This window comes from Lucilia cuprina, chromosome 4, assembly GCF_022045245.1.
Source record: "Lucilia cuprina isolate Lc7/37 chromosome 4, ASM2204524v1, whole genome shotgun sequence".
NCBI classification, from domain to species: domain Eukaryota; kingdom Metazoa; phylum Arthropoda; class Insecta; order Diptera; family Calliphoridae; genus Lucilia; species Lucilia cuprina.
The window spans coordinates 28,449,729-28,473,579 of NC_060952.1; the positions used below are offsets into that span (position 1 = coordinate 28,449,729).

Sequence of the window (23,851 nt, forward strand, 5' to 3'; positions counted from 1 at the left end):
AACCAAAAAGCTTTAACTTATTAAAGTGAATGTAATATGGGACAAAAATTCATTATCACTTAAATGTTTCTAAACATTGGAAACCCAAACCTTTAAAGCTTTTCTTTACTTAAACAAAATCTGACAAACTATCGATAACTTCTACTTCTTCAAAACAATTTAATTATTTACCTTCTTTAATTTGGACAAGGAGACGAACACAAATACAAAAAACGAAGTTACGAACAAATAAAAATACTCTTAACAATCATGGCGGAACGAAATAGAAAAATTTGCAAATTATTAATTTTCACTTTTTATTGTCAAATAACTCTTAACTCGACATTTAAACACTTTTACTTTATAAACAAAACTTTATATTATACTTTTCAGTCACTTTCTATTTAATTTGATTAAATTTTACTAACTTTTTCCCGAATTGATGATGACGATTAAATTTTCACGTCCGATCCCGAAGACTGTTTCCAATTAAAGTGAATTGAAATGAAATGGCACATTAAGATGTATTGAATTTTAACTATCGAACGGAATGGCAGAGTTGCCGTTACATATAAAAGTAATGCTATTTAAGGGAAAGTGTTAGAAATTATGTATTATGAAATATATTAATTTAAAGTGATATTTAGATTTTTTAAATTCGTATAAAATAGTATACATTAACTAAATAATATTTCGATTGGTAAAATGGAGTTAAAGTGTGTAAAAAATTACAAAATGTTATATATTTGTTAAAAAATGTCTTGCAAGTCCGATTATTCTAGTATTTATATAAAGCTTTGAAGTATTGTGAAAGAAGTAATTTTTTTTAACGAAAATAAATATTTCAAATTAATTCTCGACCTTATCCATAAAAAACAAGTATGAAATTAGAGTCAGGAGACGCCGACCTTATAATATTTACACCTGTTACAAAAATAAAATGTGATTTATTTTCATAACAAAGTATTTAATTTAAATTGTACCTTGCCTCTGATATACAGTATCGGCCACAACTAAAGCACTCCCTTGTTGATGTTTTCTTTAAAGTAGTTCCAGTCATAAAAAGAAGGCAAATTTGAAAGATATTATACTTTTTGTTTATAGTTTCTCTAGGCCTTTAAAAAACTCAAACAAAAAGTTTTTATGTTATATATTAAAGAAAAAATTTTAAAAAAATATTCATATTATTCAAAATTTCATTGGTCAAAACATTACCACCCCCTTAAAAATGATTTTTTAAAATCGGATTTTTCGATTTTTTTTTTAAATTTTTATTACAAATTACATTTTAAATATAAAAATATCCTTTTTAGATGGATTTAAAACTTTTTCAGTTCAAAATCTTCTTAAAAATTAATTTTATAGATAATTTAACATTTTTAAAAATTCTTGTTTCATTGTTTCTTAATTTTATTAGATTTAGATGTCTGGTGCTATACGGCCAATAAAGTGATAAAAAAAATTTATCATTCAAAAACAAAGTAAAAAGGATATTTTTAAATTTAATTTCCAATTAAATCTAATTAATTCTACTTAAAATCAATAAAAAATAATGGAAAAAATCGATCTAAAAAATCATTTTAATGGGGGTGCTAATGTTTTGACCAATGAAATTCTGAGGAATATGAATATTTTTTTAAAAATATTCTTTAATAAATAACATACAATACTGTATGTACTTAAGCCATTTGTTCTTTAATAAAATTATGTACAATTAAGTAATTCTTTTTTAATTTGAAAGGGGCTAGAGTCTAATGAGGCCCTATAATTATAAAATTCATTAGGGACATCAAGGCTAGTATAGAACTTAGTTTTGCAGCTTTTTGTCGAGATACGAAACATTATTTGAACTTTGAAGCTCTATTCGGCGGGTTCAGTTGTAAAATTAGGTGAAATACTAGACATATGTTAACCATTTTCAAAATGCTTTGTCTCCGGTACCATAGAAGATAATGTGCCGAAGACTTGTGCCGTATTGTATTTAGATATCTAAAATTCTGAAAATTGCTTATATTTTCAGCAAAAGTTTGAACTAAAATACTAAAAATATAAAAAAAAGTCACAGCTCTGAATTTTATATATACATACCTTTGTTTGTAATTCAATTCAATGTAATTTAAACGGACAAAGAGAATTTTCCTGGAAAAATTTTCCCCAAAAATCTTAAGTTCTTACATAAATTGGCAACTCTTAGCTATTTCCAATTGCAATACAAATAAGAAGGAAGAGCAATTAATTTATAAATGATATTAATAAAACTGGAAACGGAACATGCTTTTATATGAGGAGCAAAATTCATTATCACTAACACAAAAAAAACGCAAAAATCGAAATGCTTGTTTTACTACAATTTTTACATAGAACAAAATCTAACAAAATTATAAAAGTTTTATTTCTATAACAACATTTTTTGCTAAAAGTTGTTGATGGGATACTAGACCAACAATAAACGATTAATATCTTTATAAATACGAAGGTTAAACTTTCAAGAGTTTTTAAAGTTTTAGACCGGTTCATCTATTTTACACTGTTTCATATAAAGCTTTTTGATACATTGCCTTTAATTTCGACAGTAATATTCTCTTCAAAATTATGGCTAACAAGAAGAGAAAAAACAAGTAAGAGTTCTATATTCGGCTGTGCCGAATCTTATATACCCTTCACCATGATGTGTTTAAAGCCTTTTGTACCTTTTGAAGAACGAAAAAGTACCAAAAAGTCCCCATCTATGGGTCCTCAGTTAATCCGGGCCATACAAACTTAATTACATGTTCCTAGGTTCAATATTGTAGAAATTGTAAAAAGTACCTTTTGAAGAACGAAAAAGTACCAAGAAGTCCCCTTTTACTGGTTCTCACTTAATCCGGGATATACGAACTTAATAACATGTTTCTAGGTTCAATATTATAGAAATTTCAAAAAGTACCTTTTGAAGAATGAAAAAGTACCAAAAAGTACCCTTTCATGGGTCCTCACTTAATCCTGGCCATACATACTTAATTACATGTTTCTAGGTTTAATATCGTAGAAATTGCAAAAAGTACCTTTTGGAAAACGAAAAAGTACCAATAAGTCCCCTTTTATGGGTCCTTACTTAATCCGGGCCATATATACATAATTACATGTTTCTAGGTTTAATATCGTAGATATTGCAAAAAGTACCTTTTGAAAAACGAAAAAGTACCAAAAAGTCCCCTTGTATGGGTCCTCACTTAATCCGGGCCATACATACTTAATTACATGTTTCTAGGTTCCATATTGTAGAAATTGCAAAAAGTACCTTTTGAAGAACGAAAAAGTACCAAAAAGTCCCCTTTTATGGGTCCTCACTTAATCCGGGCCATACATACTTAATTACATGTTTCTAGGTTCAATATTGTAGAAATTGCAAAAAGTACCTTTTGAACAACGAAAAAGTCCCCTTTTATGGGTCCTCACTTAATCCGGGCCATACATACTTAATTACATGTTTCTAGGTTCAATATTGTAGAAATTGCAAAAAGTACCTTTTGAAAAACGAAAAAGTACCAAAAACTCCCCTTGTTTGGGTCCTCACTTAATCCGGGCCATGCATACTTAATTTCATGTTTCTAGGTTCAATATTATAGAAATTTCAAAAAATACCTTTTGAAGAACGAAAAAGTACCAGAAAGTCCCCTTTTATAGGTTCTCACTTAATCCAGGCTCTAAATACTTAATTTCATATTTCTAGCCAATAACAAAACATTAGTGCTGCTCTCGCTCTGCTACTCTTGCTCTGCTGCTCTTGCTCTGCTATGCTTTTATAAACAAATTACAATAACAATATTTACCGTATTGTTATGTATTTTGTTTTTGTTTTTTGCAGTTTCTGTCTGAGCATGAATAAAAAATCTAAATTTTATATGAAATTTTCAGAGGTTGTCTCGGTTTTTTGCTCATATCTCCGTTATTTATGGACCGATTTTGCTGATTTTAAATAGCGTTCTTGCCGGTCGTATGTCTGATAGAATTATGGAAGATTAGGATCTCGCAGATATCTGGGGTCTTCTAAAAACTGATTTCAACAAACATACAGACAGACAGACAGACAGACAGACAGACAGACAGACAGACGGACAGACAGACAGACGGACAGACAGACGGACAGACAGACGGACATGGCTTAATCATCTCCGCTACCTATAAGGATCCAGAATATATATACTTTATAGGGTCGGAAAATTATATTATAGAAATTACAAACGGAATGACAAACTTATATATACCCTTCTCACGAAGGTGAAGGGTATAATAACGCATAACTCAACAATGAAACACTTTTACTTCATTGATTGAAGATTTAATAATATATGTTCACTAGTTTTATGTTTCAACTGCATGTATTTCCAATTAGAATGAAACGAAGTGAAAAAATAACAAAACAAAAGGAGCAACAACAAGACTAAACAAAACAAAATACACAACGAAATGTAACCAACAGATATCCAAACCAGTGCTGCCAGCTTTGGGAATTTATCTCCAAATAGGGTATTTTTTATAACAATTGAGGATAGAAAATTTGGTTCAATATTTTGTTGGGGACAAAGCTTGGAAAGAATGAATTTAATTTGAAATGAATTCTCTTATATTTTTAATTCGGCTTTAAATTTTTAAATTCACCATTCTTTAAAATCATTAATTGAATTTAGATTCTAAAGCTGAATTCTTTTGCTTTATATTCCATTGAATTGATTCCTAAGAGAATTCATTCTTTATAGTAATGAATTCAATTGAATGATCATTCTTATATTTTTAATTCCTCCTACTACAAATTGTATAAAAGAAAAATTGTTTAATTCAATATTTAATATACAAAATGCTTTTGAATTATAAAGCAAAACTTTCATTCAATATATTCCAAATTGAATAGTTAAAAAAAATTTAATTCAATTTGTAATAGATTGAATTCAAACAAAATTTTTATCATTCAGAGAGAATTTAAAAATCAATAAGAATTGTTGAAATTTATTTTAATTCAATTTGTAACAGATTGAATGCAAACAAAATTAATTCATTCAGGAGGAATTTAACATTCTATACGAATTAATTCATTAGAGAATTAATTCATCTACATCGAAAGCTTTAAGAATTAATTCTAGGAATAAAATCAAAGGGACTGAATTTGTAGAATTGTTAATTCTTTAAAATATAACTCAATTTCAAAAAAAAGAATAAGGGAATAAATTCTTTATGAGCTTTAGTTGGGAATGATCAAAAACTTTTGGTAATACACATTTTTAATTAAAATTTTTAGCTTTTTATTTAAAACATTATATTATAGCAAAATTTCCGATTTAAAAGCTGAAAGTTGTTAAAGCATTTTTGTAATCACAAAAATTGATTTTTTGAAAAATTAAATGTACTACTTACTCGTACACTATAAGAGGTAGAATAATACGAATAATCTACAGTCGGGCTTGACCGATCATATAATACCACACACCACTGAATAGTATGTAAATAATATGGATAATTTTATAATAATAAAACCATTAATTTTTTTTTGTCCTAATACCTGCTTGTTTAACATCTAAAAATTTAAAGTTTCATCACATCTAAAAGGGTTAATGATAATTTTTTGCACCATTTGTATCAGCAAGAAGCATATTTTGATTGTGCACAAAAAATTTTAATATTTTTTGAAAAAACTGCATCTTTGGATAATATTAATGTGAAATTAAATTAATTCTTATTAATTTTTCCTATAAAATCAATTATTAGAGAATGATTTTCTATAAATTCTGCTTTTTGCTCTGTAAAAAATGTCGCCCAAAATCAGCGGTTTCCATCTCTGATGTGCAGAACCTCTCGAAAACGGCTTCTGAGCTCATAATTATGTTAAATATACCTGTATATTGATGAGAAGCGGCACAACTAAGTTCATATGACCCTAGCCCCTATACAAAGTCTCCTTCAGAAAACTACTTGAATGTCCAAAATTAACACAAATATCACGATGAAATTTGGCACAAAAAAATATTATATATTTATATTCACAAAATTTATCGGGTTTGGTCCATAATTGCCCCTAGCCTCTTTCAAAAAATTGCTTATCGGAACAAGGTAATAGAAGATAAATGCTTTATTATTAAAAATAAATAACTTTTAATATTCATATCTGTTGTAGGGTATCATATAGTCTCTTACGCCCCACAATACTTTCTTACTTGTTTTATAATATAAGCATTTCATAACCAAATTTAAGAATTTCTTCATTTAGTTTTTTTAAATTTTGAAAATATCTATGATTTTTGATGTGCGAGTGATTTTTTTATTATCGTCAAAACTAAAACCCAGATTTTTAATTGTATTTGAAAAGAAATAAATCTGTTCAGATGAGAAACACCTTCTCTTACCTTATAATATAGAGATTTTTTTAAACAAAGTAATTTCGCTTAATATCAGACTTTATACTATAAAATCCGGTGATTACTATTAAACAATTATATTTTTTGTTTTTTCTATTTGTTTTAATGAAAATTCGCTATTCAATAAAACCGTTTTTAATAAAACTTATTGAAATTGGTTGTATTGTGTATAAAATATTAATAATTTATAATTTTTTTCCTACAACCAAAAATCAAATTGCAATCATAGCCACAGATCTATATTTTTACTGTTTTATTTCATTATCTATTAATCATAAATCAGCAAGACAAAAAAAATTTAGAATATTTTCCAAAATAGGTAATTTTTTCATCATTTGTTGATCCTGGAACAGAAACTTTGTTAAGTTTACAAATTTTAATATATATCATGTATTTACAAATAAAGGCTTATTAATTTCTAAAACTTCCCCTTAAGTACAATTACTTTTAAATGGTATGGCAACTCCATTTTCTCCTTTCGCTTGTTAAAATCCAATTTGCCATTCATTTCATTTTAATTTGTAATAGTCTTCGGGATCGGACGTGAAAATTTATTCGTCATCATAAATTCGGGAAAAAGTTGTTAAAATTGAATGAATTAATATTAAAAACAAGTGAAAAGTATAATTTAAAGTTTTCTTAATTAAGTAAAAGTGTTTAAATGTCGAGTAATGTGTTATTTTAGAATAAAAAGTGAAAAATTAAAATTTGCAAATTTTTTAATATTGTGTTCGCCATGTTTGTTAAGAGTATTTTTTATTTCTTCGTATCTTCGTTTTTCGTATTTGTGTTCGTCTCCTTGTCCAAATTAAAGAAGGTAATTTTTTAAATATTTTAAAAGAAGTAGAGGTTATCGATAATTTAAAGTAAAAATGTTAGTAAAGAAAAGCTTTAAGCTCAAAAGTTTGTATTTCAAGCTTTTACTGATAATGAATTTTCGTTTCCATTATTACGTTAACTTTAATAACTTAAAGCTTTTTTTGTTTCCAATTTTATTCATTTCGTTTACCGAATCGTTTTATAAATTTCGATTTTCCCTATCTTCGTATTTTTCATGCTTCAATGAATTTTATTCTATTTGGAAACAGTCTGCGCGTGCGGACTGGGATTTTTATTAGTCTTTATAAATTTCGGAAAAGTTGTAAAGATTTTATTGATAATGTTGTAAAAAGCATGTGAAGTGCTTGATTTTGGAGTTATTTTTTAATAAATTCGACATGATTGTTCAAAAGTATTTTAATACGTTCGTAGCTTTGTTTCTTGCAGTTGTGTTTGTCTACTTGTCCAAATTAAAGAAGGTTAATTATAAGAAAGTTTCGAAGAAGTAGAACTTATCGTTAATAGCAAAACAGGTGTCAGGTTTGTGGCTTCAATAAGAGTTAAGTAGGAAAATTTTTGAAAGTTCAATAAACTAATAATATATTTAAAAGGCTTTTTAGTTGTTGTAATGTAAGAGATCTTTAAATTGCAAACATATGTATACATATTAACGTTTATTTTTCTTTAAAAGATATTAAAATAATTCAATATGTAAGGGTATTATACGTTTGTGCTGATGTTTGTAACATACAAAAATATTGGTCCAATACCCACCTTAAAGTATACCGATCGATTCAGAATTCATTTTTTGAGTCGATTAAGACATGTCCGCCCGTCCGTCTGTCCGGTTGGTTGGTTGTCCATGTAAACCTTGTGCGCAAGGTACAGGCCGCAATTTTCAAGATAATTTGATGAAATTTGGACCAAGCATGTTTTTTGGTACAGGGACGAAGCCTATTGAAAATGGATCGATTATTTCACCTAGACCCCATACAACCGTACCTCCCGATTTGAACTTTTTATGCTATAATTACGTCAAATCTCTCTAAAAATTGGCACAAATAAGTTTAACATAAGTATAAATGACAATGCAGATTTTCGTAAGGATCGGCCCTTATTTGACCCTAGCCCCCATACAAACCCCCCTTCAAAAAATGTCTTAAACGACTAAAATTGACTTGTAACCATTTGTATCGCAATGAAACTCAATAAAACTAACTGTTTTTTTTTAAATATATTCTTTTCCCAAATTTACCGAGGATCGTCCCATATTTGACCTATATAAAGCTCATTTAGAAATTTTAGTTTTTTTATCAATGAATTGCTTAAATATCTTGGAATAATATTCAACATAAAAGTTTCTTTATAAAAAGTAAAAAATTTAAAAATATACTCATGGTGTAGGGTATTATATGGTCGGCCATATCCGACTATACTTTCCTACTTGTTTTTAATAAATTCTATTTATATTTTGAAATATTTACAATTTTTGTTAAAAAAATCATTAAAAAGCTTTAAATAAATTCACATAAGATTTCCCTTTTCTCACGTTCATTTACCAAAAGAATTCACTTAATACTGCACCTTCAAACTTGTTGCATTGCTGTTTATTTCCATACAAAAGCTTTTTCGTCTTTTTATGCTTTCTATTCATCTTCTTAAACTTCCCAAGGAATGCAACAAGAAATCCTAATAAGCTCGATTTATAAACTTTGGAAATGGAATTGGAAAATAAAATTTCAATTTTTGCCTTAAGATGACATAACATTTTTCACTTTATTTCATTTCAATTCGGAACAGTCTTCGTGAGTGGACGTGAAAATTCATTCGTCATCATAAATTCAGAAAAAAGTTTGTAAAATTCAGTTAATTAATATTAAAAACAAGTGAAATGTATAATTTAAAGTTTTCTTAATCTAGTGAAAGTGTTTAAATGTCGAGTTACGAGTTATTTTACAATAAAAAGTGAAACTTAAAAATTTGCAAATTTTTCTATTTCGTTCCGCCATGATTGTTAAAGTATTTTTATTTGTTTGTAACTTCGTTTTTTTGTATTTGTGTTCGTCTCCTTGTCCAAATTAAAGAAGGCAAATAATTCAATTGTTTTGAAGAAGTAGAAGTTATCGATAGTTTGTCAGATTTTATTTAAGTAAAGAAAAGCTTTAAAGGTTTGGATTTCCAATGTTTAGAAACATTTGAGTGATAATGAATTTTTGTCCCATATTACATTAACTGTAATAAGTTAAAGCTTTTTCGTTTCTATTTATATTCATTTCATTTACCGAAACGTTTTATGTATTTCGTTCCGTCATCGGATTTTTTTCTTATTTCATTTTATTTGGAAACAGTATTCGCGTACGGACGTGAAAATTTATTCGTCTTCATTAATTCGGTAAAAGTTGGTAAAATTTAATTAAAATAAAAAGCACGCGATAAATATAATTTGAAGTTTTGTTTATAAAGTAAAATTGTTTAATTGTCGAGTTATGCGATATTTAAGAGTAAAAAGTGAAATAAAAATATTTGCAAATTATTTAATATCGTGTACGCCATGATTGTTGAGAGTATTTTGATTCGTTCGTAGCTTCGTTTTTCGTTCTTGTGTTCGTCTCCTTGTCTAAATTAAAGAAGGTAAATTATAAAAAAAGTTTCAAAGCAGAAAAACTTATCGATAATTACAAAACAGGTGTCAGGTTTGTGACTTCAATAAGAGTTAAGTATGAAAAGTTGTGAAAGTTTAATTATAAAGAAAATTTGGTTTAAAAGGCTTTATAGTTTCATAGTAGAAAACAAACGTTAAAGATCATTAAATTATATGTTTATTTTAAAAGTTATTAAAACAATTTCAAATATAAACTTTTGTAAAAATAAATTCTCCTAAGACAAAAAATTTTAATTTTAAAAAAATTTTATTTAACAAAATCATTACAAAAGATTTAAATTACGCGTTCTATATCTTGAAATAAATTCATATAAGATTTTCCTTTTTTTCTCACGTTCATTTATTAAAATAATTCACTCAATATTGTTGTTCCTTCAAAACTTGTTGTTTTTCAGTTTATTTCCATAAAAAGCTTTTTCGTCTGTTTTTGCTTTTAATATTCATCTTCTGAAACTTCCCAAGAATTGCAGCAAGAAATTCATCTTATTAAGTTCACTTAAGGAAACTTGGAAATGGAATGGGAAATATAATTTTCCTTAAAATTTCATTTCCACTTAATTTCTTTTTAACAGTCTTTGTGTTCGGACTTGATCATTTATTCGTCATTATAAATTCGGGAAAAGTTGGTAAAATTTAATTAACTTAAATATAAAACACGCGATAAATATAATTTCAAGTTTTCTTAATAAAGTGAAAATGTTTAATTGTCGAATTGCGTGTTATTTTAGAGTTAAAAGTGAAAATGAAAAATTTGCAAATTTGTTTACTTCTTATCCGCCATGATTGTTAGGAGTATTTTTATTTGTTCGTAACTTCGGTTTTCTTATTTCTATTCGTCTTCTTGTCCAAATTAAAGAAGGTAAATTCAAGAAAAGTTTTATAATTATCGATAAGTGCCTAATAGGAGTTTGAAGCTTTAATAACTTTGTTTAATTTTGTTCTATATTTCACATTAGTTAAGGAACTTTTAAAAGCTCAAAAATTAAATAATTTTAGTTAATAACGGAAGCTTTGAGGTTTTAGTTTTAAAAGTTTATGTTTCCAATAATTTAGTGATAATGAAATTTCGTTTCCCATTTTACATACACATTAATATGTTAAAGCTTTGTCCGGTTCCAATTTTATTCTTTTCATTTACCATTTCATTTTAAGTTATTCAATCCAAGCTGTTCCGTCTTCTTAAAATTTCTATTCCACTTCATATCATTTTAATTGAAAACAGTCTTCGGGATCGGACGTAAAAATTTATTTGTCTTCATAAATTCGGGAAAATTTTAGTAAAATGTAATTATTTAAAGTAGAAAACAAGTGAAAAATATAATTAAATGTTTTCTTTTTAGAGTAAAAGTGTTAAGTTAAAGAATTTTACGTTATTTTTTTAATAAATAGTTAAATTAAAAATTTGCAAGTTTTTTTTACTTCGTTTTCGCCATGATTGTTCTGTGTATTTGTTGTTCTTGTGCAACTTCGTTGTTTGTGGTTGTGTTCGGCTCCTTGTTCAAATTAATGAAGGTAAATAGAAGAAAGTTTTAAAGAAGTAAATATCGATAGTTGCCAAAAGATGAAAGGTTTGTGGCTTCAATAACTTTGTTATATAATGTTCTAAGTGAGAAGTAAGTAGGAAAAGTTTTAGGGTCTCATTTTATAAAACGAAACGACATAAGTTCAAAAAATTTTGTATTGAAAAAATTCAAATTTTTAAAAATTTCCCAGTATTCTTCATATAAATTTTTTACGTTAACGAAAGTTTCGTTTTATAAAATGAGGGGTTTAATAAAAGTTTAATAATAATAAAATTGTTTTAAAGCCTTCTTCGTTTAATAGTTAACAGTTTGTTGATTATTAAATTAGTTTATTTTGTTCAAAAAGAAAAAATTATTTTAGTTGAAGTTTTCAATAAAAATAAACTTTTTTAGAAAAATTATTTATTTAATAACGGAATTAATATCTTAATAACTTTTTACATTTCTTTTGTTTTAAATTTCAATTTACCAAAAAGTTTCATTCAATACTATTTCTTCAAAACTTGTTGCATTCCAGTTAATTTTCATCAAAAGCTTTATCGGCACTTTTCGATTTCATTATTCATCTTCTGTCTAATAAGAAACTTCCCAAAGGAATGCAACAAGAAATTCATTCTATTAAGTTAGACTTGGGAAATTTGGAAAGGGAATGGGAAAATATCAAATCCAAATTTACCTTAACATGCCATATACGTTTTTCAATTCACTTCATTTCAATCAATTCGAAACAGTATTCGTGAGTGGACGTGAAAATTTATTCGTCTTTATAAATTTGGAAAAAAAGTTGTTAAAATTCCATTAATTAAAGTAGAAAACAAGTAAAAAATAAAATTAAAAGTTTTTTTAATAAAGTTAAAGAATTAAATTTGCCAGTTTTGCATTAATTAAGATTTAAAAGTGAAAATTAAAAATTTGCAAATTTTTTTGCTACGTATCCGCCATGTTTGTTCTGTGTATTTTTATTCTTGTGCAACTTCGTTTCTTTTATATGTGTTCGGCTCCTTGTCCAAATTAAAGAAGGTAAATAAGACGATTTTAAAAAATTCAAAACTTATCGATATTTGACGCAAATGATAAATGGTTTTTGACTAAATTTTAAATTCTATAATAGTTGTTGGGATATAATTTAGTTAAGGGGAGATTTAGGATTTCAGTTTTCTCTAATCAATAATGATTTCAATTTTATTACAATTTTCAATAATTCAGAAGTTTTAAACATTTTTTTTGATTATTAGGTATTTAGGATAAATAATAATAAATAAAATTAAAAAAACAATATTGAGTAGAAATTCCAAAGTTATCTTTAAATTATTAAATTTAATTTCAAATTCATCCAATAAGATGTTCTTAAGCTAGAAATAGTAAAAATCCGTTCACTTAATGAAACAAAATCGAATATGTGTTTTAAAGAATAAATTTCGGAAATTCATAATTTTAAAATAATTTACAAATTATTTATAAAAAATAAATTTCATATTACTTAAGTATAAAGTGTTTTGTTTAGAAACTAAGATCATAATATGCATTCCTCATATAATGATCGTTTAAGCTAGTTCGTCAGTCTATTTGTCCATCTGTTTGTTTTACTGTCAGTATTAATGTCTATCCGTCCATCTTTCTGCCATTTTGTCTTTCCGTCCATTATTCAGTGTCTGTCTCTAAATACATTTGTATGTTTGACTATTTCTTTGTCAAAAGTTAACCATATCTGATTGCCGGTCTGTCTGTCCATCTAATTATGTATTTATATATACATATATCATTCTTCTGTAACTTTTTGTATGTCCGTCCGTTTTTTTGAGATGGATAATTTTTTCAAAAATTAACCATGTCTGATTGCCTGTCTGTCTGTCCGTCTATCTATTTATTTATATCTATATTCTGTGACTTTTTGTATGTCCGTCCGTTTTTTTTTTTTTTTTTTTTGAGATGGATAATTTTTTCAAAAATTAACCATGTCTGATTGCCTGTCTGTCTGTCTGTCTGTCTGTCTGTCTGTCTATCTGTCTATCTGTCTGTCCGTCTATTTATTTATTTATATCTATATTCTGTGACTTTTTGTATGTCCGTCCGTTTGTAATTGAAAATTTACACTTTATTTCTGAATTATTTGTAAAAAAATTGTATTATAATTTGTTTTCAAACTTAACAAATATTTGCAAAATTTTGAAAAGCAACACAAGTTTCCAAAAATCTTCCTGTATTCTTTATATAAAACTCATATGGTTCAAATGATGGCGAACTAACTTGTCCCTCTGTCTGCATCTCAATATTTCCGACTATGTTTTTATTTCCGACTATTTGTGTTAGTGCGTCAATCTGTTTGACTGTCTGTTTGGTGGTCTGTATGTCTGTTGCTCTGTCTGTCAGCCTGTCTGTCTGTCTATCTATCTATCTCTTTGTCTGTTTGACTGTCTGTAAGTCTGTCTGTCTGTTCGTCTGTCTATTAGAATGTACGAAAGGAAATATGTAATAATTCTCTATATCAAATTTTGTAAAATCGAAAATTTTATCAAATTCTATAAAAGTGTTTCCTTAAAAATTCGATTTTTAACTCAAAATTCTTTTAAACCTACAAATTTACTAATATAACTATTATATTTATTTAAATTTTTTAATATTTCTATACTTTTTTATTTCAAAATCCAGATTTTTTAATTTTTACGTTTTGACAAACCGTTTATTTTAATTTTTGTGTTGTGTATTGAAATCGTTTTGTTTCTTGCAATTATGTTTGTTGTTGTTTTGTATTGATAATGAAAAAATTCACACATTTTTGTTAACTTCTAATTGTTAAAATTCTTTTGCAGTTTAGAGATTTATCTAAATAATTAAAAAATATTCATAAATTACAATTTAAAATTTTATCCGACCGAAATATAATTTTTGCAACATTTTATTTTATTTATTCCAATTGATAACATAGGGCCTCTGCAAGAAAATTCCTACTTGTTCAATCAAGTTTTTAATTCAAAAGTATTTTAAGGTTTAAATTACTTAATTTTTAACTTTTCCAACTTTTAAATCCTTTTCCTTATATTTATGTATGTATTAATTTAATATCGTTTGTCTGTCATTTATATGTCTATTAGTACTATGAAATTCTGTCTGATTTTTAAATCCAAATCGATCTAGTTCGGATCATCCGTCTGATTTCCTATATATTTGTATTTTTGTATGTTTGTCTGTCTAACACTCTATCTGTCCGCTTTCATATCAGTTTGTCTACTTGCCTTCCTGTCCGTTTATCTGTTGAAAACACGAAAGAGCTCATACAAGAGAGATTCGTTTCAGAAAATCAACTAGCTTCCATACAAATGTGACCTGTAAATATAGCTAGTACAAAATAAACTTCATCTAAGAATCCTCTAAGAAATTTACTTGTATAATTGTAATTATTTTATAAATCGTTTACATTTTATGTGAATCTAAATCATTGCGAGGTCTATAATTGACCCTATCCTCAATAAAAGGTTACTTTTTAGTGAATAAATTATTAAATCAAGACCTATAGAAGAGTCTCTTTAGTAACTTACATCACAAGCTTCCTAGTATTTATATAATACATACAGCACCTTCCTTATGAAAATTACATTATATTTACAACAAACATGTGTATGTATGGTTTTTTGTGGATATATCAGCCGGTTTATATTTTTGTCGTTTGCGTGTTGTACCTGTGTATGTACAAGGTATGTCTGTTTAACTGTTTGTAATTTTACACGATTGATTAAAAGTTACTTGAATTGCTTGAGTGTCTGTTTGTATGCATAAACATTAGTTTGCTTGTGCGCTTGTCGGTTTGTATGTCGAATGTTTGCTTGATTGTCGATTGTGTATGACTGTTTGTATGTCTGTTTTGCTATTAAACTGAAACTTTTCTGTTTGTCTGCTCATTTATGTATATGTGTGTTTGCTTACTGTTATGTTTGAATATTCTCTATTTGTATGTCTGCTAGTCTGTGTGTATGTCAATTCATACATTTGTACAACACGATATAAGTATTTAAAACGTTCAAAAATAATTTACCAACATCAATTTTAAGTTATATATCAGCCTGATTAGAATCACTTTCCGAAACGATTTAACAAAACATGTTTGTCCTGTAAACTTTTTATATTAACTTTAAATAGAAATTTAAAAATTTGTCTATGAAATTTGACAAACATTCCTAAATTATTGAAATTAGTTAAAATCAGTCCTTGATTTTCCAAAAATCTTATACAAATATAACTACAGAATTGAAATTATTAATCAGTATGATTATAATTATATCAATTCTAAATAAATATTAATTTTTCACATTTTCTTTAATTTCTTTCTAAATTAGGCAACTCTGCAACTCTACCTTTCTCATATTGTTCTTTCAATTACATCTTCCTTTTATAAATTTCTCTCAATGCATTACAACAACAAAATTGCAAAACTGCTTATAAGTTCTCATTAATTGTTTTATTTTTAATTTCATCTTAAATTTCAATTCAATCACAACTTTAAATATTCCAGTAGAAATTCTATTTAAAAAATAAATCATTTCGTTTTTATAATTTTAAAATTAGTGTTAAATATTATTACATAGTTAGTTTATTGTGACATCTTATTGGAATAGTGAATTTTTCTTATAATTGAAGAATATAATAGAACACAATTTGCAAATTTTTTGAAGCCTTTTAATGTCGTTCGTTTTTTATGTTATCGCCGGTTCGTTTCGTATAAAAGCGTTCGTTGCTCGTTGTAAATACTCGTCGCTAGATCGCGAAGTGTTTGTGAGTGAATGAGTGATTAAAAAAAAAGATAATCCGAAAGGGGTTTTTTCATAGGAACAAATCAATATATAATCAAGATGACTTTATTTCAATAAATTTTAAATAATAATGTAATATAATAAATAAATAATAAAAAAAAATATTAAAAAACAAAATGACACAAGGCTACAATTCAATAAAAACTTTATCATCTGTTTGTCTGTCTTACTATTTCTTCGTCAAAAGTTAACCATGTCTGATTGCCTGTCTGTCCATCTATCTATGTATTTATATAAAAACCTTTTTTTTATTCAGCAAAAATTCTTTTAAATTTAATTTATTTGTTTAATAAAAATATTTAATACATTTTGATTTGTCATTTATTTATAAAACCAATTAATTGATTTTTTTTTTTCATATAAATTAAAATTAGTTAAAATCTCTCTATTACAGCCATTGCTCTAAAGATAGTTAGAAATAATAAAGTTTAATATTTATATTTTCAAGATCCACAATTGGCACAAGCCATCAATTTCATCTAAATAAAACTTTAGTTCTCACAAATTTTTTTTGAAAAAAGTTTTAAATAAAAACGTTAATTATTAAATAATTAACATTTTCAAGTTTATTTAAATTTATTGTAAAAATAATTGAAAAAGGATTAAAAACTTCTATTTAATTGTTGGAAATTCTGCTAAGAAGAATTTCTATTAAAATTTCCAAATTCAAACTAATTTCCTTTCTTTAAAAAGTTTTTTATTTAATTCTTTGAAATTCTGTTTAAAAAAATATTTAAAATATTAATAAAATTCAAATAGTTTTTATTGTTTTGTTACCTTTACATAAAATAATAATTAAATATAATTTTATAAATAATTAATAATTAAATAAATCAATCTAAAAAAATAAATTGCTGCTTCCATATCTGCCGTTCAAGAAATTCAGGTAATTTTATTTAATTTTTTTATATTTAACGATTATTTATTAAATATTTTATTAATATTTGTTTTAAAAATTAATATGTAAAATGCATTAAATAATTTATTAATTACAACTTATATTAAATACACCATTTCCAATAGATATTCCACAATTTATTTTATTACTAGCTAAAAAATAAAATGTCCTTTCCGAAATTTAATGTGTTTGTTGAAACGAAATGCAATGATAGTCGGGCATTGGTTTTGAAATCGAAAAAACAACACACTGGTATCATAAAAGTTGAAAGTTATTTGTCCACATTATAATGCAAATTCAACTTATATAAACACCCATCAAAATCTTTACTTACCCTGTAAGTAGGCAAGTAATATTGAAGAAAAGTGCAAGTAATTACTTATTGGGTGAATAACGTCGAAGATCAAAAAATAAGTGGTTACAAATCTCATTACCCGAATTTTCCGGATTTAAAAATGTTTTAACAGTAATTTTTTATGTTTGCTAGTTTATTCTCTTACTCAATGCCCCATTAAAAAGTAATTTTATCATTATATTTGGAATGGTTTATATACAAATGTAAATATTAACATTTCTTGAAAAAAAAATCTTCCAAAATCGACTACGGTTAGAAACACTATCTGATTCCTTATTATACATACGCTATAGACAATTGACTACAAATTTTATTAAAAAAATGAATTTATGTTATTGATAATAATTACCAAGTAATGTATGAAATAACTACATTACCTACAATACTCGTTAGCAAAATTTGAAAATATTTTACTGGGCAATTTTGTTTTAAACAATCCAAATGGGTTTAGTTCGAAATACGTTTTCACATAACACCTAAAATATAAAGTCTATGTTTTTAAAGCAAAGTTAAATCTGTAGCAACAACCGCATAAATGTTTGGAGACGGCCACAGTGTCGAAAGTTCTTTAAAATAGATTTTTCTATAAAAAAAAATCAGGAAAATGGGCTCTTAAACGTTGTAGCAATGACTGTCTAGAGTTTTAACGTGAGCATCTGCCTTGACGGCCTTATCTCACGGTGGTCTTTTTCATCCACTAGGTAGACTTGAGAACGGATTACCATCGCCCCTTTGTTCTTCAATGAAAAACGCAGGTGGCAATTTTTGTACATTGACTTCGACCGGTCCATGCACAAGTACTTTGCTGAAGTACTCGAGCTATCTATTCTATGACCATTGCATGGCCTTTGTTAATTCGGCAACAGCACCTAGAGACGTAACCGGTGGACCGAAGTACGATCCATCAATAAGCCGTAGACATTGTTCTTACTCAAAAAGACACAATATGGTAATTCTGATATGAACAGAGTATACTCTGAACATATCTGGACAAGGAAGAAAAAATTCAATGGTATCATTTGTATATGATACCTTTCTTCTATCATCATTCAACCCAGCACACATCTCATTCATACGACACATTCATAAGAGAAAAACATACGACACATTCATTATAGGTAGACGGGTGGGTGTGGCCCGCCGTACCCCACATTCATCCCGTAACATATACAATTAATACCAACTCATTTCCCACGCTTCTGTTGTTTTCGGCAACAGCATCGAACTTATCCCGAAATATTGACTATTATCATGCATCAGTCTTTTAACTGTCGCTTACTCTCCCTGCGAATTTGGGTTTAAACCACAGCCACTACGTGGATCCCGAAAGAACGGTAACCAACTGACCAGCCAGGACATAGTCCTGCGGGCAACTGGCCACCCGTAGTACCAGATTATGCGGTGCTCTGGTCTGACCTCTGGCAATCTATGCAAGGACTAAGCCAAGCAATAGACTGTAACCAATTTTTCAGTCCCGGCCAGACTGGAGGTATTGGCCACCTCTTTATACCCCGGGAATGCAATAACACCAAGGCGGAGGTCTCGCCAAGGTAACATGCCCCCGGGGAGGTTGTAGCAATGAAATGAATATCCCTCTGATGGCAAAAAAAAACCAATTAGTCCGTTAGCAGAGTTGCATTGGTTCCTAACAACTCTGCATGTATAAATTCTATAAAGGAGTATAAATATGTTTATTAAATTTTATATTCCTTATAAAATTTTATTGATTTATTTTTTTATTACCACGTGTAATAACATATGTAAATCATTTTGTTTGCTTATTATGTCCGGGAAACCCCAACCATGAACTCTCTAAACAATCACAACTGAATCATTCATTCTCTATGAAATATTTAAATTTTCCATTGACTAGCAAGTAAAAAAAATAGAAACTTAACCCAGAAATAGTGTACATAAATAAATATTTATTTATATTATTTTATTTCTATAATATTAATTTAAATAAATTTATTGGTACAGTTAATATTAACAACTGCATTATCATTGACCAAGATTAATGAGTAGGTGTGAAGTCTGCCATTACGCCTACATCAAGATTAAAATCTCTGGTACGTTGTTGTGGTCTTTTTCGATCTCTTAACGTAACCATGTAAGAATTATCCATAATTTAACAAATTAATGTTTTCTTTTTATTTTTAATGTAAAAAAATAAAAAACATTTTTGTTTAATTACTATTCCAACAAAAAAGAAATACTGGTGGCATTTTAAACCAATTAAATGAATTGTTTTATTTTTTGAAAAAAAATATTAGTAAACGCCAGTTTATATTTTTCTATAATTTGTTTATACTCATACAGCTATTCCCTTTTAAAGTATGTAAATTTAATTATTTGTTTTATTTTAATTTGTATTTAAATATTTATTTATACGTTCATTTGTTTGTTTGCATACATGTCATTTTTGAAGTATTATCTGTCATATTCAACTGACACTTTAAGTAATATGGAATTTAAATGTGGTGGTAAAATATTAATAAATACACATATCTTATTACTACTATTTAGTGTTTTTAACAACTTGTATTTTTCCTTTTATTAATGAATGTCTATTTGGTTAATGTGAGAATAATTATAACTGCAGGGTTTTTTAATTTTTTTATTCATATCAAAAATAGAGCAGAACAGTCATTTTTGAAACCGCAAACTAATATTTATATGTGCGGATATTTAACATTTTAAAAAAGTTTCATTTTGATAATTTAATTTGTGATTGTTAGTTTGTTATGATTTACATATATCGAAATAATATGAGTAATTTGTGGGCATTTAGTAGGTAAAGTGCAATAGCAAATGTATATTTATGTATGTATTTCTTTTAGCGGATCTGTTTGTTCTTTTATCAATTAGTATTATTATTTATAAATGTATTAGAAAATTAAATGATTACAAAAGTAAAAGTTTTATTTAATGTGTATAATTTTTCCCATATAAGTCAAACTTTATAAAATTCATTTGAAAGACCAACCTGTCCTCTCTAAAGTAAAGGATTAAGTTCAGTTATATCTTGGAGATATCTTATCCTAAAGTTATCCTATTGACAAAATCTTTGGAAAGTACCCAGCAAATATAAAACAAAGTACTTCCAAAAGAATAGCATTTATCACCACTTTAAAAGTAGCACTAAGTGAAATTGTTTATCTTCTGTGAAAGTGGTGTTTATTGACGTCCAAAGACGAATCCAATTTTGTTTGAAATTAAAGGTACATTTTTTTAATTAATTTTTTAAATTAACCCACTTTATTTTCGAGTTAATGTATTTTTTATGTAATTTGTTTATTTATGTTAAAATTATTTAAGTTGAAATAGTTGTATTCAATTTCACTTAATAATACGTTTCAAAAAAGTACATCAAAATTACTTCCTAAGAATGACTTCAGATGTAGTGAATTTGGAATCATATAAAAAGAACATCTTCCAATAACAAACCTTTGTTAAAATCATTACTTCTTCAGGTTTTTTTCAGTACATGAAGTAAATTGTACTTCTTTTTCGCCTCTTTGGAAGTTCTTTTTTGCTGGGTAACTATGTTCATTCTATTGAAATAACGTTTGATTGTTGGGTAATTTATTTGTTTAATAAAATTAATTGTGATGCATACTTTAGGGCAGTAGAAATCTATAGCAAATATTTTCAAATACCCAAGTGTACTTGCTACTCTAAAAGCAATATGGGCTCCTAACCCCCCGATTTTAACTGTAATAGTTTCCAAAATAAATGAATAAATAGATAGATAGATAGATAGATAGATAGATAGATAGATAGATAGATAGATAGATAGATAGATAGATAGATAGATAGATAGATAGATAGATAGATAGATAGATAGATAGATAGATAGATAGATAGATAGATAGATAGATAGATAGATAGATAGATAGATAGATAGATAGATAGATAGATAGATAGATAGATAGATAGATAGATAGATAGATAGATAGATAGATAGATAGATAGATAGATAGATAGATGGGTAGAAAGATTTTTTACCATGTTTATCTCAGAACAAATCAAAGCGTTAATAATCTAAAATTTTGTAAGATTTACGTGCAAATTAAATTTTTATAAAAACCAAAATCTCATTTAACAAAAATATAAGGTAAAAATTTGAAAATCTTAAAATTTTATTTAATTTTTTTTACATTTAAAAATAAATCATTTAACAAACATATCTGGAAATGCATTTATTAAAAATTTTACCTTTACATAACACAATTATGTATATTAAACACACTTCCTTGTCCTTTTCGCCAATAATACTACATTTTCTAATGTAATCTCTCGATCCACATAATAATGCAAATCAGCCTCATAACCATTTTTTCGTAAATAAACCAAACGTGCATAGTCCAAAATACGTTTACACATAAAACCTATAGTTTCACGTTCCGCTAAAGATAAACGTTGATTTGCATTGATTTCAGCCACCTCCTGTGCTGTTAATTGCTGTTCCTCTAAGGCCTTACGTCTTTCTCTGCTCATGCCGGTGCCACAAATCGCCCAACTTACCATTTTAGTAATAATAACAAATTGACGCTGAGATATTTGATGTTCTTTGAGAAAATTCTTACCTACAAATGAACGCCAATCGCAACGATGATGACAGCACAAGGCGATCATTATGAAGTCGGTAAATTTTTGTTGGGCCTGGATTATGCAACGTAAGGTTAAGTCTGTAGCGCCTCCACATAAATGTTTGGAAACAGCCACACAATGTTGGGAGTTCTTTAAATTTGATAATTTATCTATACAAAAATCGGCTATGTCTGCTCTTATACGTTGCACCAGAGAACGATCTTCTATTTTATTGTCCTTCTTGTGGCGTAAAGACATACGATCTACTAAAACCACTTGAGAGTTTTCTTTCTTCTCTAATAGCTTGGCTAAATAAAAAGCCAGTTGGCCTTTACCGGCTCCAAATTCGACAAAACTGGTGGAATTTCCTATTTGCTGTTCCTTTTCCAAAATACCCAATAAAGCGCCAGCTTGTACTAAATGTTTACGCGACTCTTTGCCATACTCTTCTTTAGCCAATTCTTCATCCATGCACTTGTGATGACATTCTAATTTTTGTATTTTATTTTCTACAAATTTCTCATACAATTTCTTAACTATATCAATAACTCCATAAAATTCCTCATCTTCCAAATCGTTTAGTTTAATATTTTTCAATTCATCTTGCATTGACTCTTCATTGTCACTTCCAGCATTAACATTCTTTTGTATATACTCCGGTTGGTCATCTGTAGGGCGGGCATTACAAATTTTTAAATGTTTTCTTAAATTCTTTTTATAAACTGTATGTTTGCCATCCAAGGGACAAGGGATTCGCTCGCTGTCTAGAGCAGTATCATTTGAATCTTCTTTCACCGCTGGTTCATGTTCACCACAATACTCTTTACCCCTGGCCACTGTCATTTTACAATAGCGTTTCTTGCGCTTGACAAAATGGGCACATGTTTTGATTGCCGGTGATTCGGTTGAATCTTTTTGTTCCTCTGTTGTTGTCATTTTAGATTTTTTCGCTGGTTGTTCTTCGTCAGACATTTGTGGAGTTTAACTTAGATTTATTATTGCACTAATTTAAAATACTAATTTTAAACAATTAAAGAGAAAATGTAATAAGAATCGGCAACAACACCAAAACAAAACAAATGTGACGTGAAAATTTTTAAAATACACAGAGTTGTTAAACTATCAGCTGTTCAATGTGTTACAACTTGCAATCAAATTTTTTTAGCTTTTTTCGGTAAAAATCTTTGTACGAGCGATGCCTTTTTACGCAGATAACCCTTTTTTCTAAACCATGTCATTATTAAAGAAGAAGTACACAAAATGCGTTGAGATAACAACACGTTTTACGCGTTTCAAACTTTTTGCGCTCTACAAGCTCTCAGTTGCACATCTTATGTTAATTTAAGGTTTTTAGACTGTTACTGTAAAAGAATCAAAATTTAAAGTTTTTATTTATTTCTTTAATATTTTTTCTCAATTGTTGGAGAAACTCTAAACCTAACAAACAAAAGTTATACTGTTCGACTTTTCGACTTTTTGCATTTTATGAAAAGTCGACTTTTTGACTTTCGACTTTTTGCATTTTGTTAAAAGTCGATTTTTCGACTTTTTGACTTTTTTCATTTAATTAAAAGTAATATTTTATAAATAGTCGACTTTTCGACTTTTTCCGACTTTTCGACTTTTTCTGACTTCTACTTTTTCCGACTTTTCGACTATTTTTGAATTTTCGACTTTTTCCGACTATTTTCGACTTTTTCCGAAGCCAGAAGCGTAAATTTATAATGTTGCCATTTAACATTATATTATTATTATTTATTATTATTATTATTATTATTATTATTATTATTATTATTATTATTATTATTTATTATTATTATTAATAAAA

At 27.4% G+C, this 23,851-nt stretch overlaps 1 protein-coding gene across 1 annotated transcript; it reads right to left on the bottom strand.

Moving 5' to 3' along the window:
* Positions 1-21,601: 21,601 nt before the first annotated feature.
* Positions 21,602-23,120, bottom strand: LOC111684452 (tRNA:m(4)X modification enzyme TRM13 homolog). The gene has a single exon (XM_023446627.2). The coding sequence runs from the start codon at positions 22,993-22,995 to the stop codon at positions 21,673-21,675; it is 1,323 nt and encodes a 440-aa protein (XP_023302395.2). The 5' UTR covers positions 22,996-23,120; the 3' UTR covers positions 21,602-21,672.
* Between the last annotated feature and the right edge of the window lie 731 nt (positions 23,121-23,851).

What these genes read in the sequence shown, in the direction of transcription:
- LOC111684452 (XM_023446627.2), bottom strand. Translation starts at nt 22,995, where the DNA reads ATGTCTGACGAAGAACAACCAGCGAAAAAATCTAAAATGACAACAACA.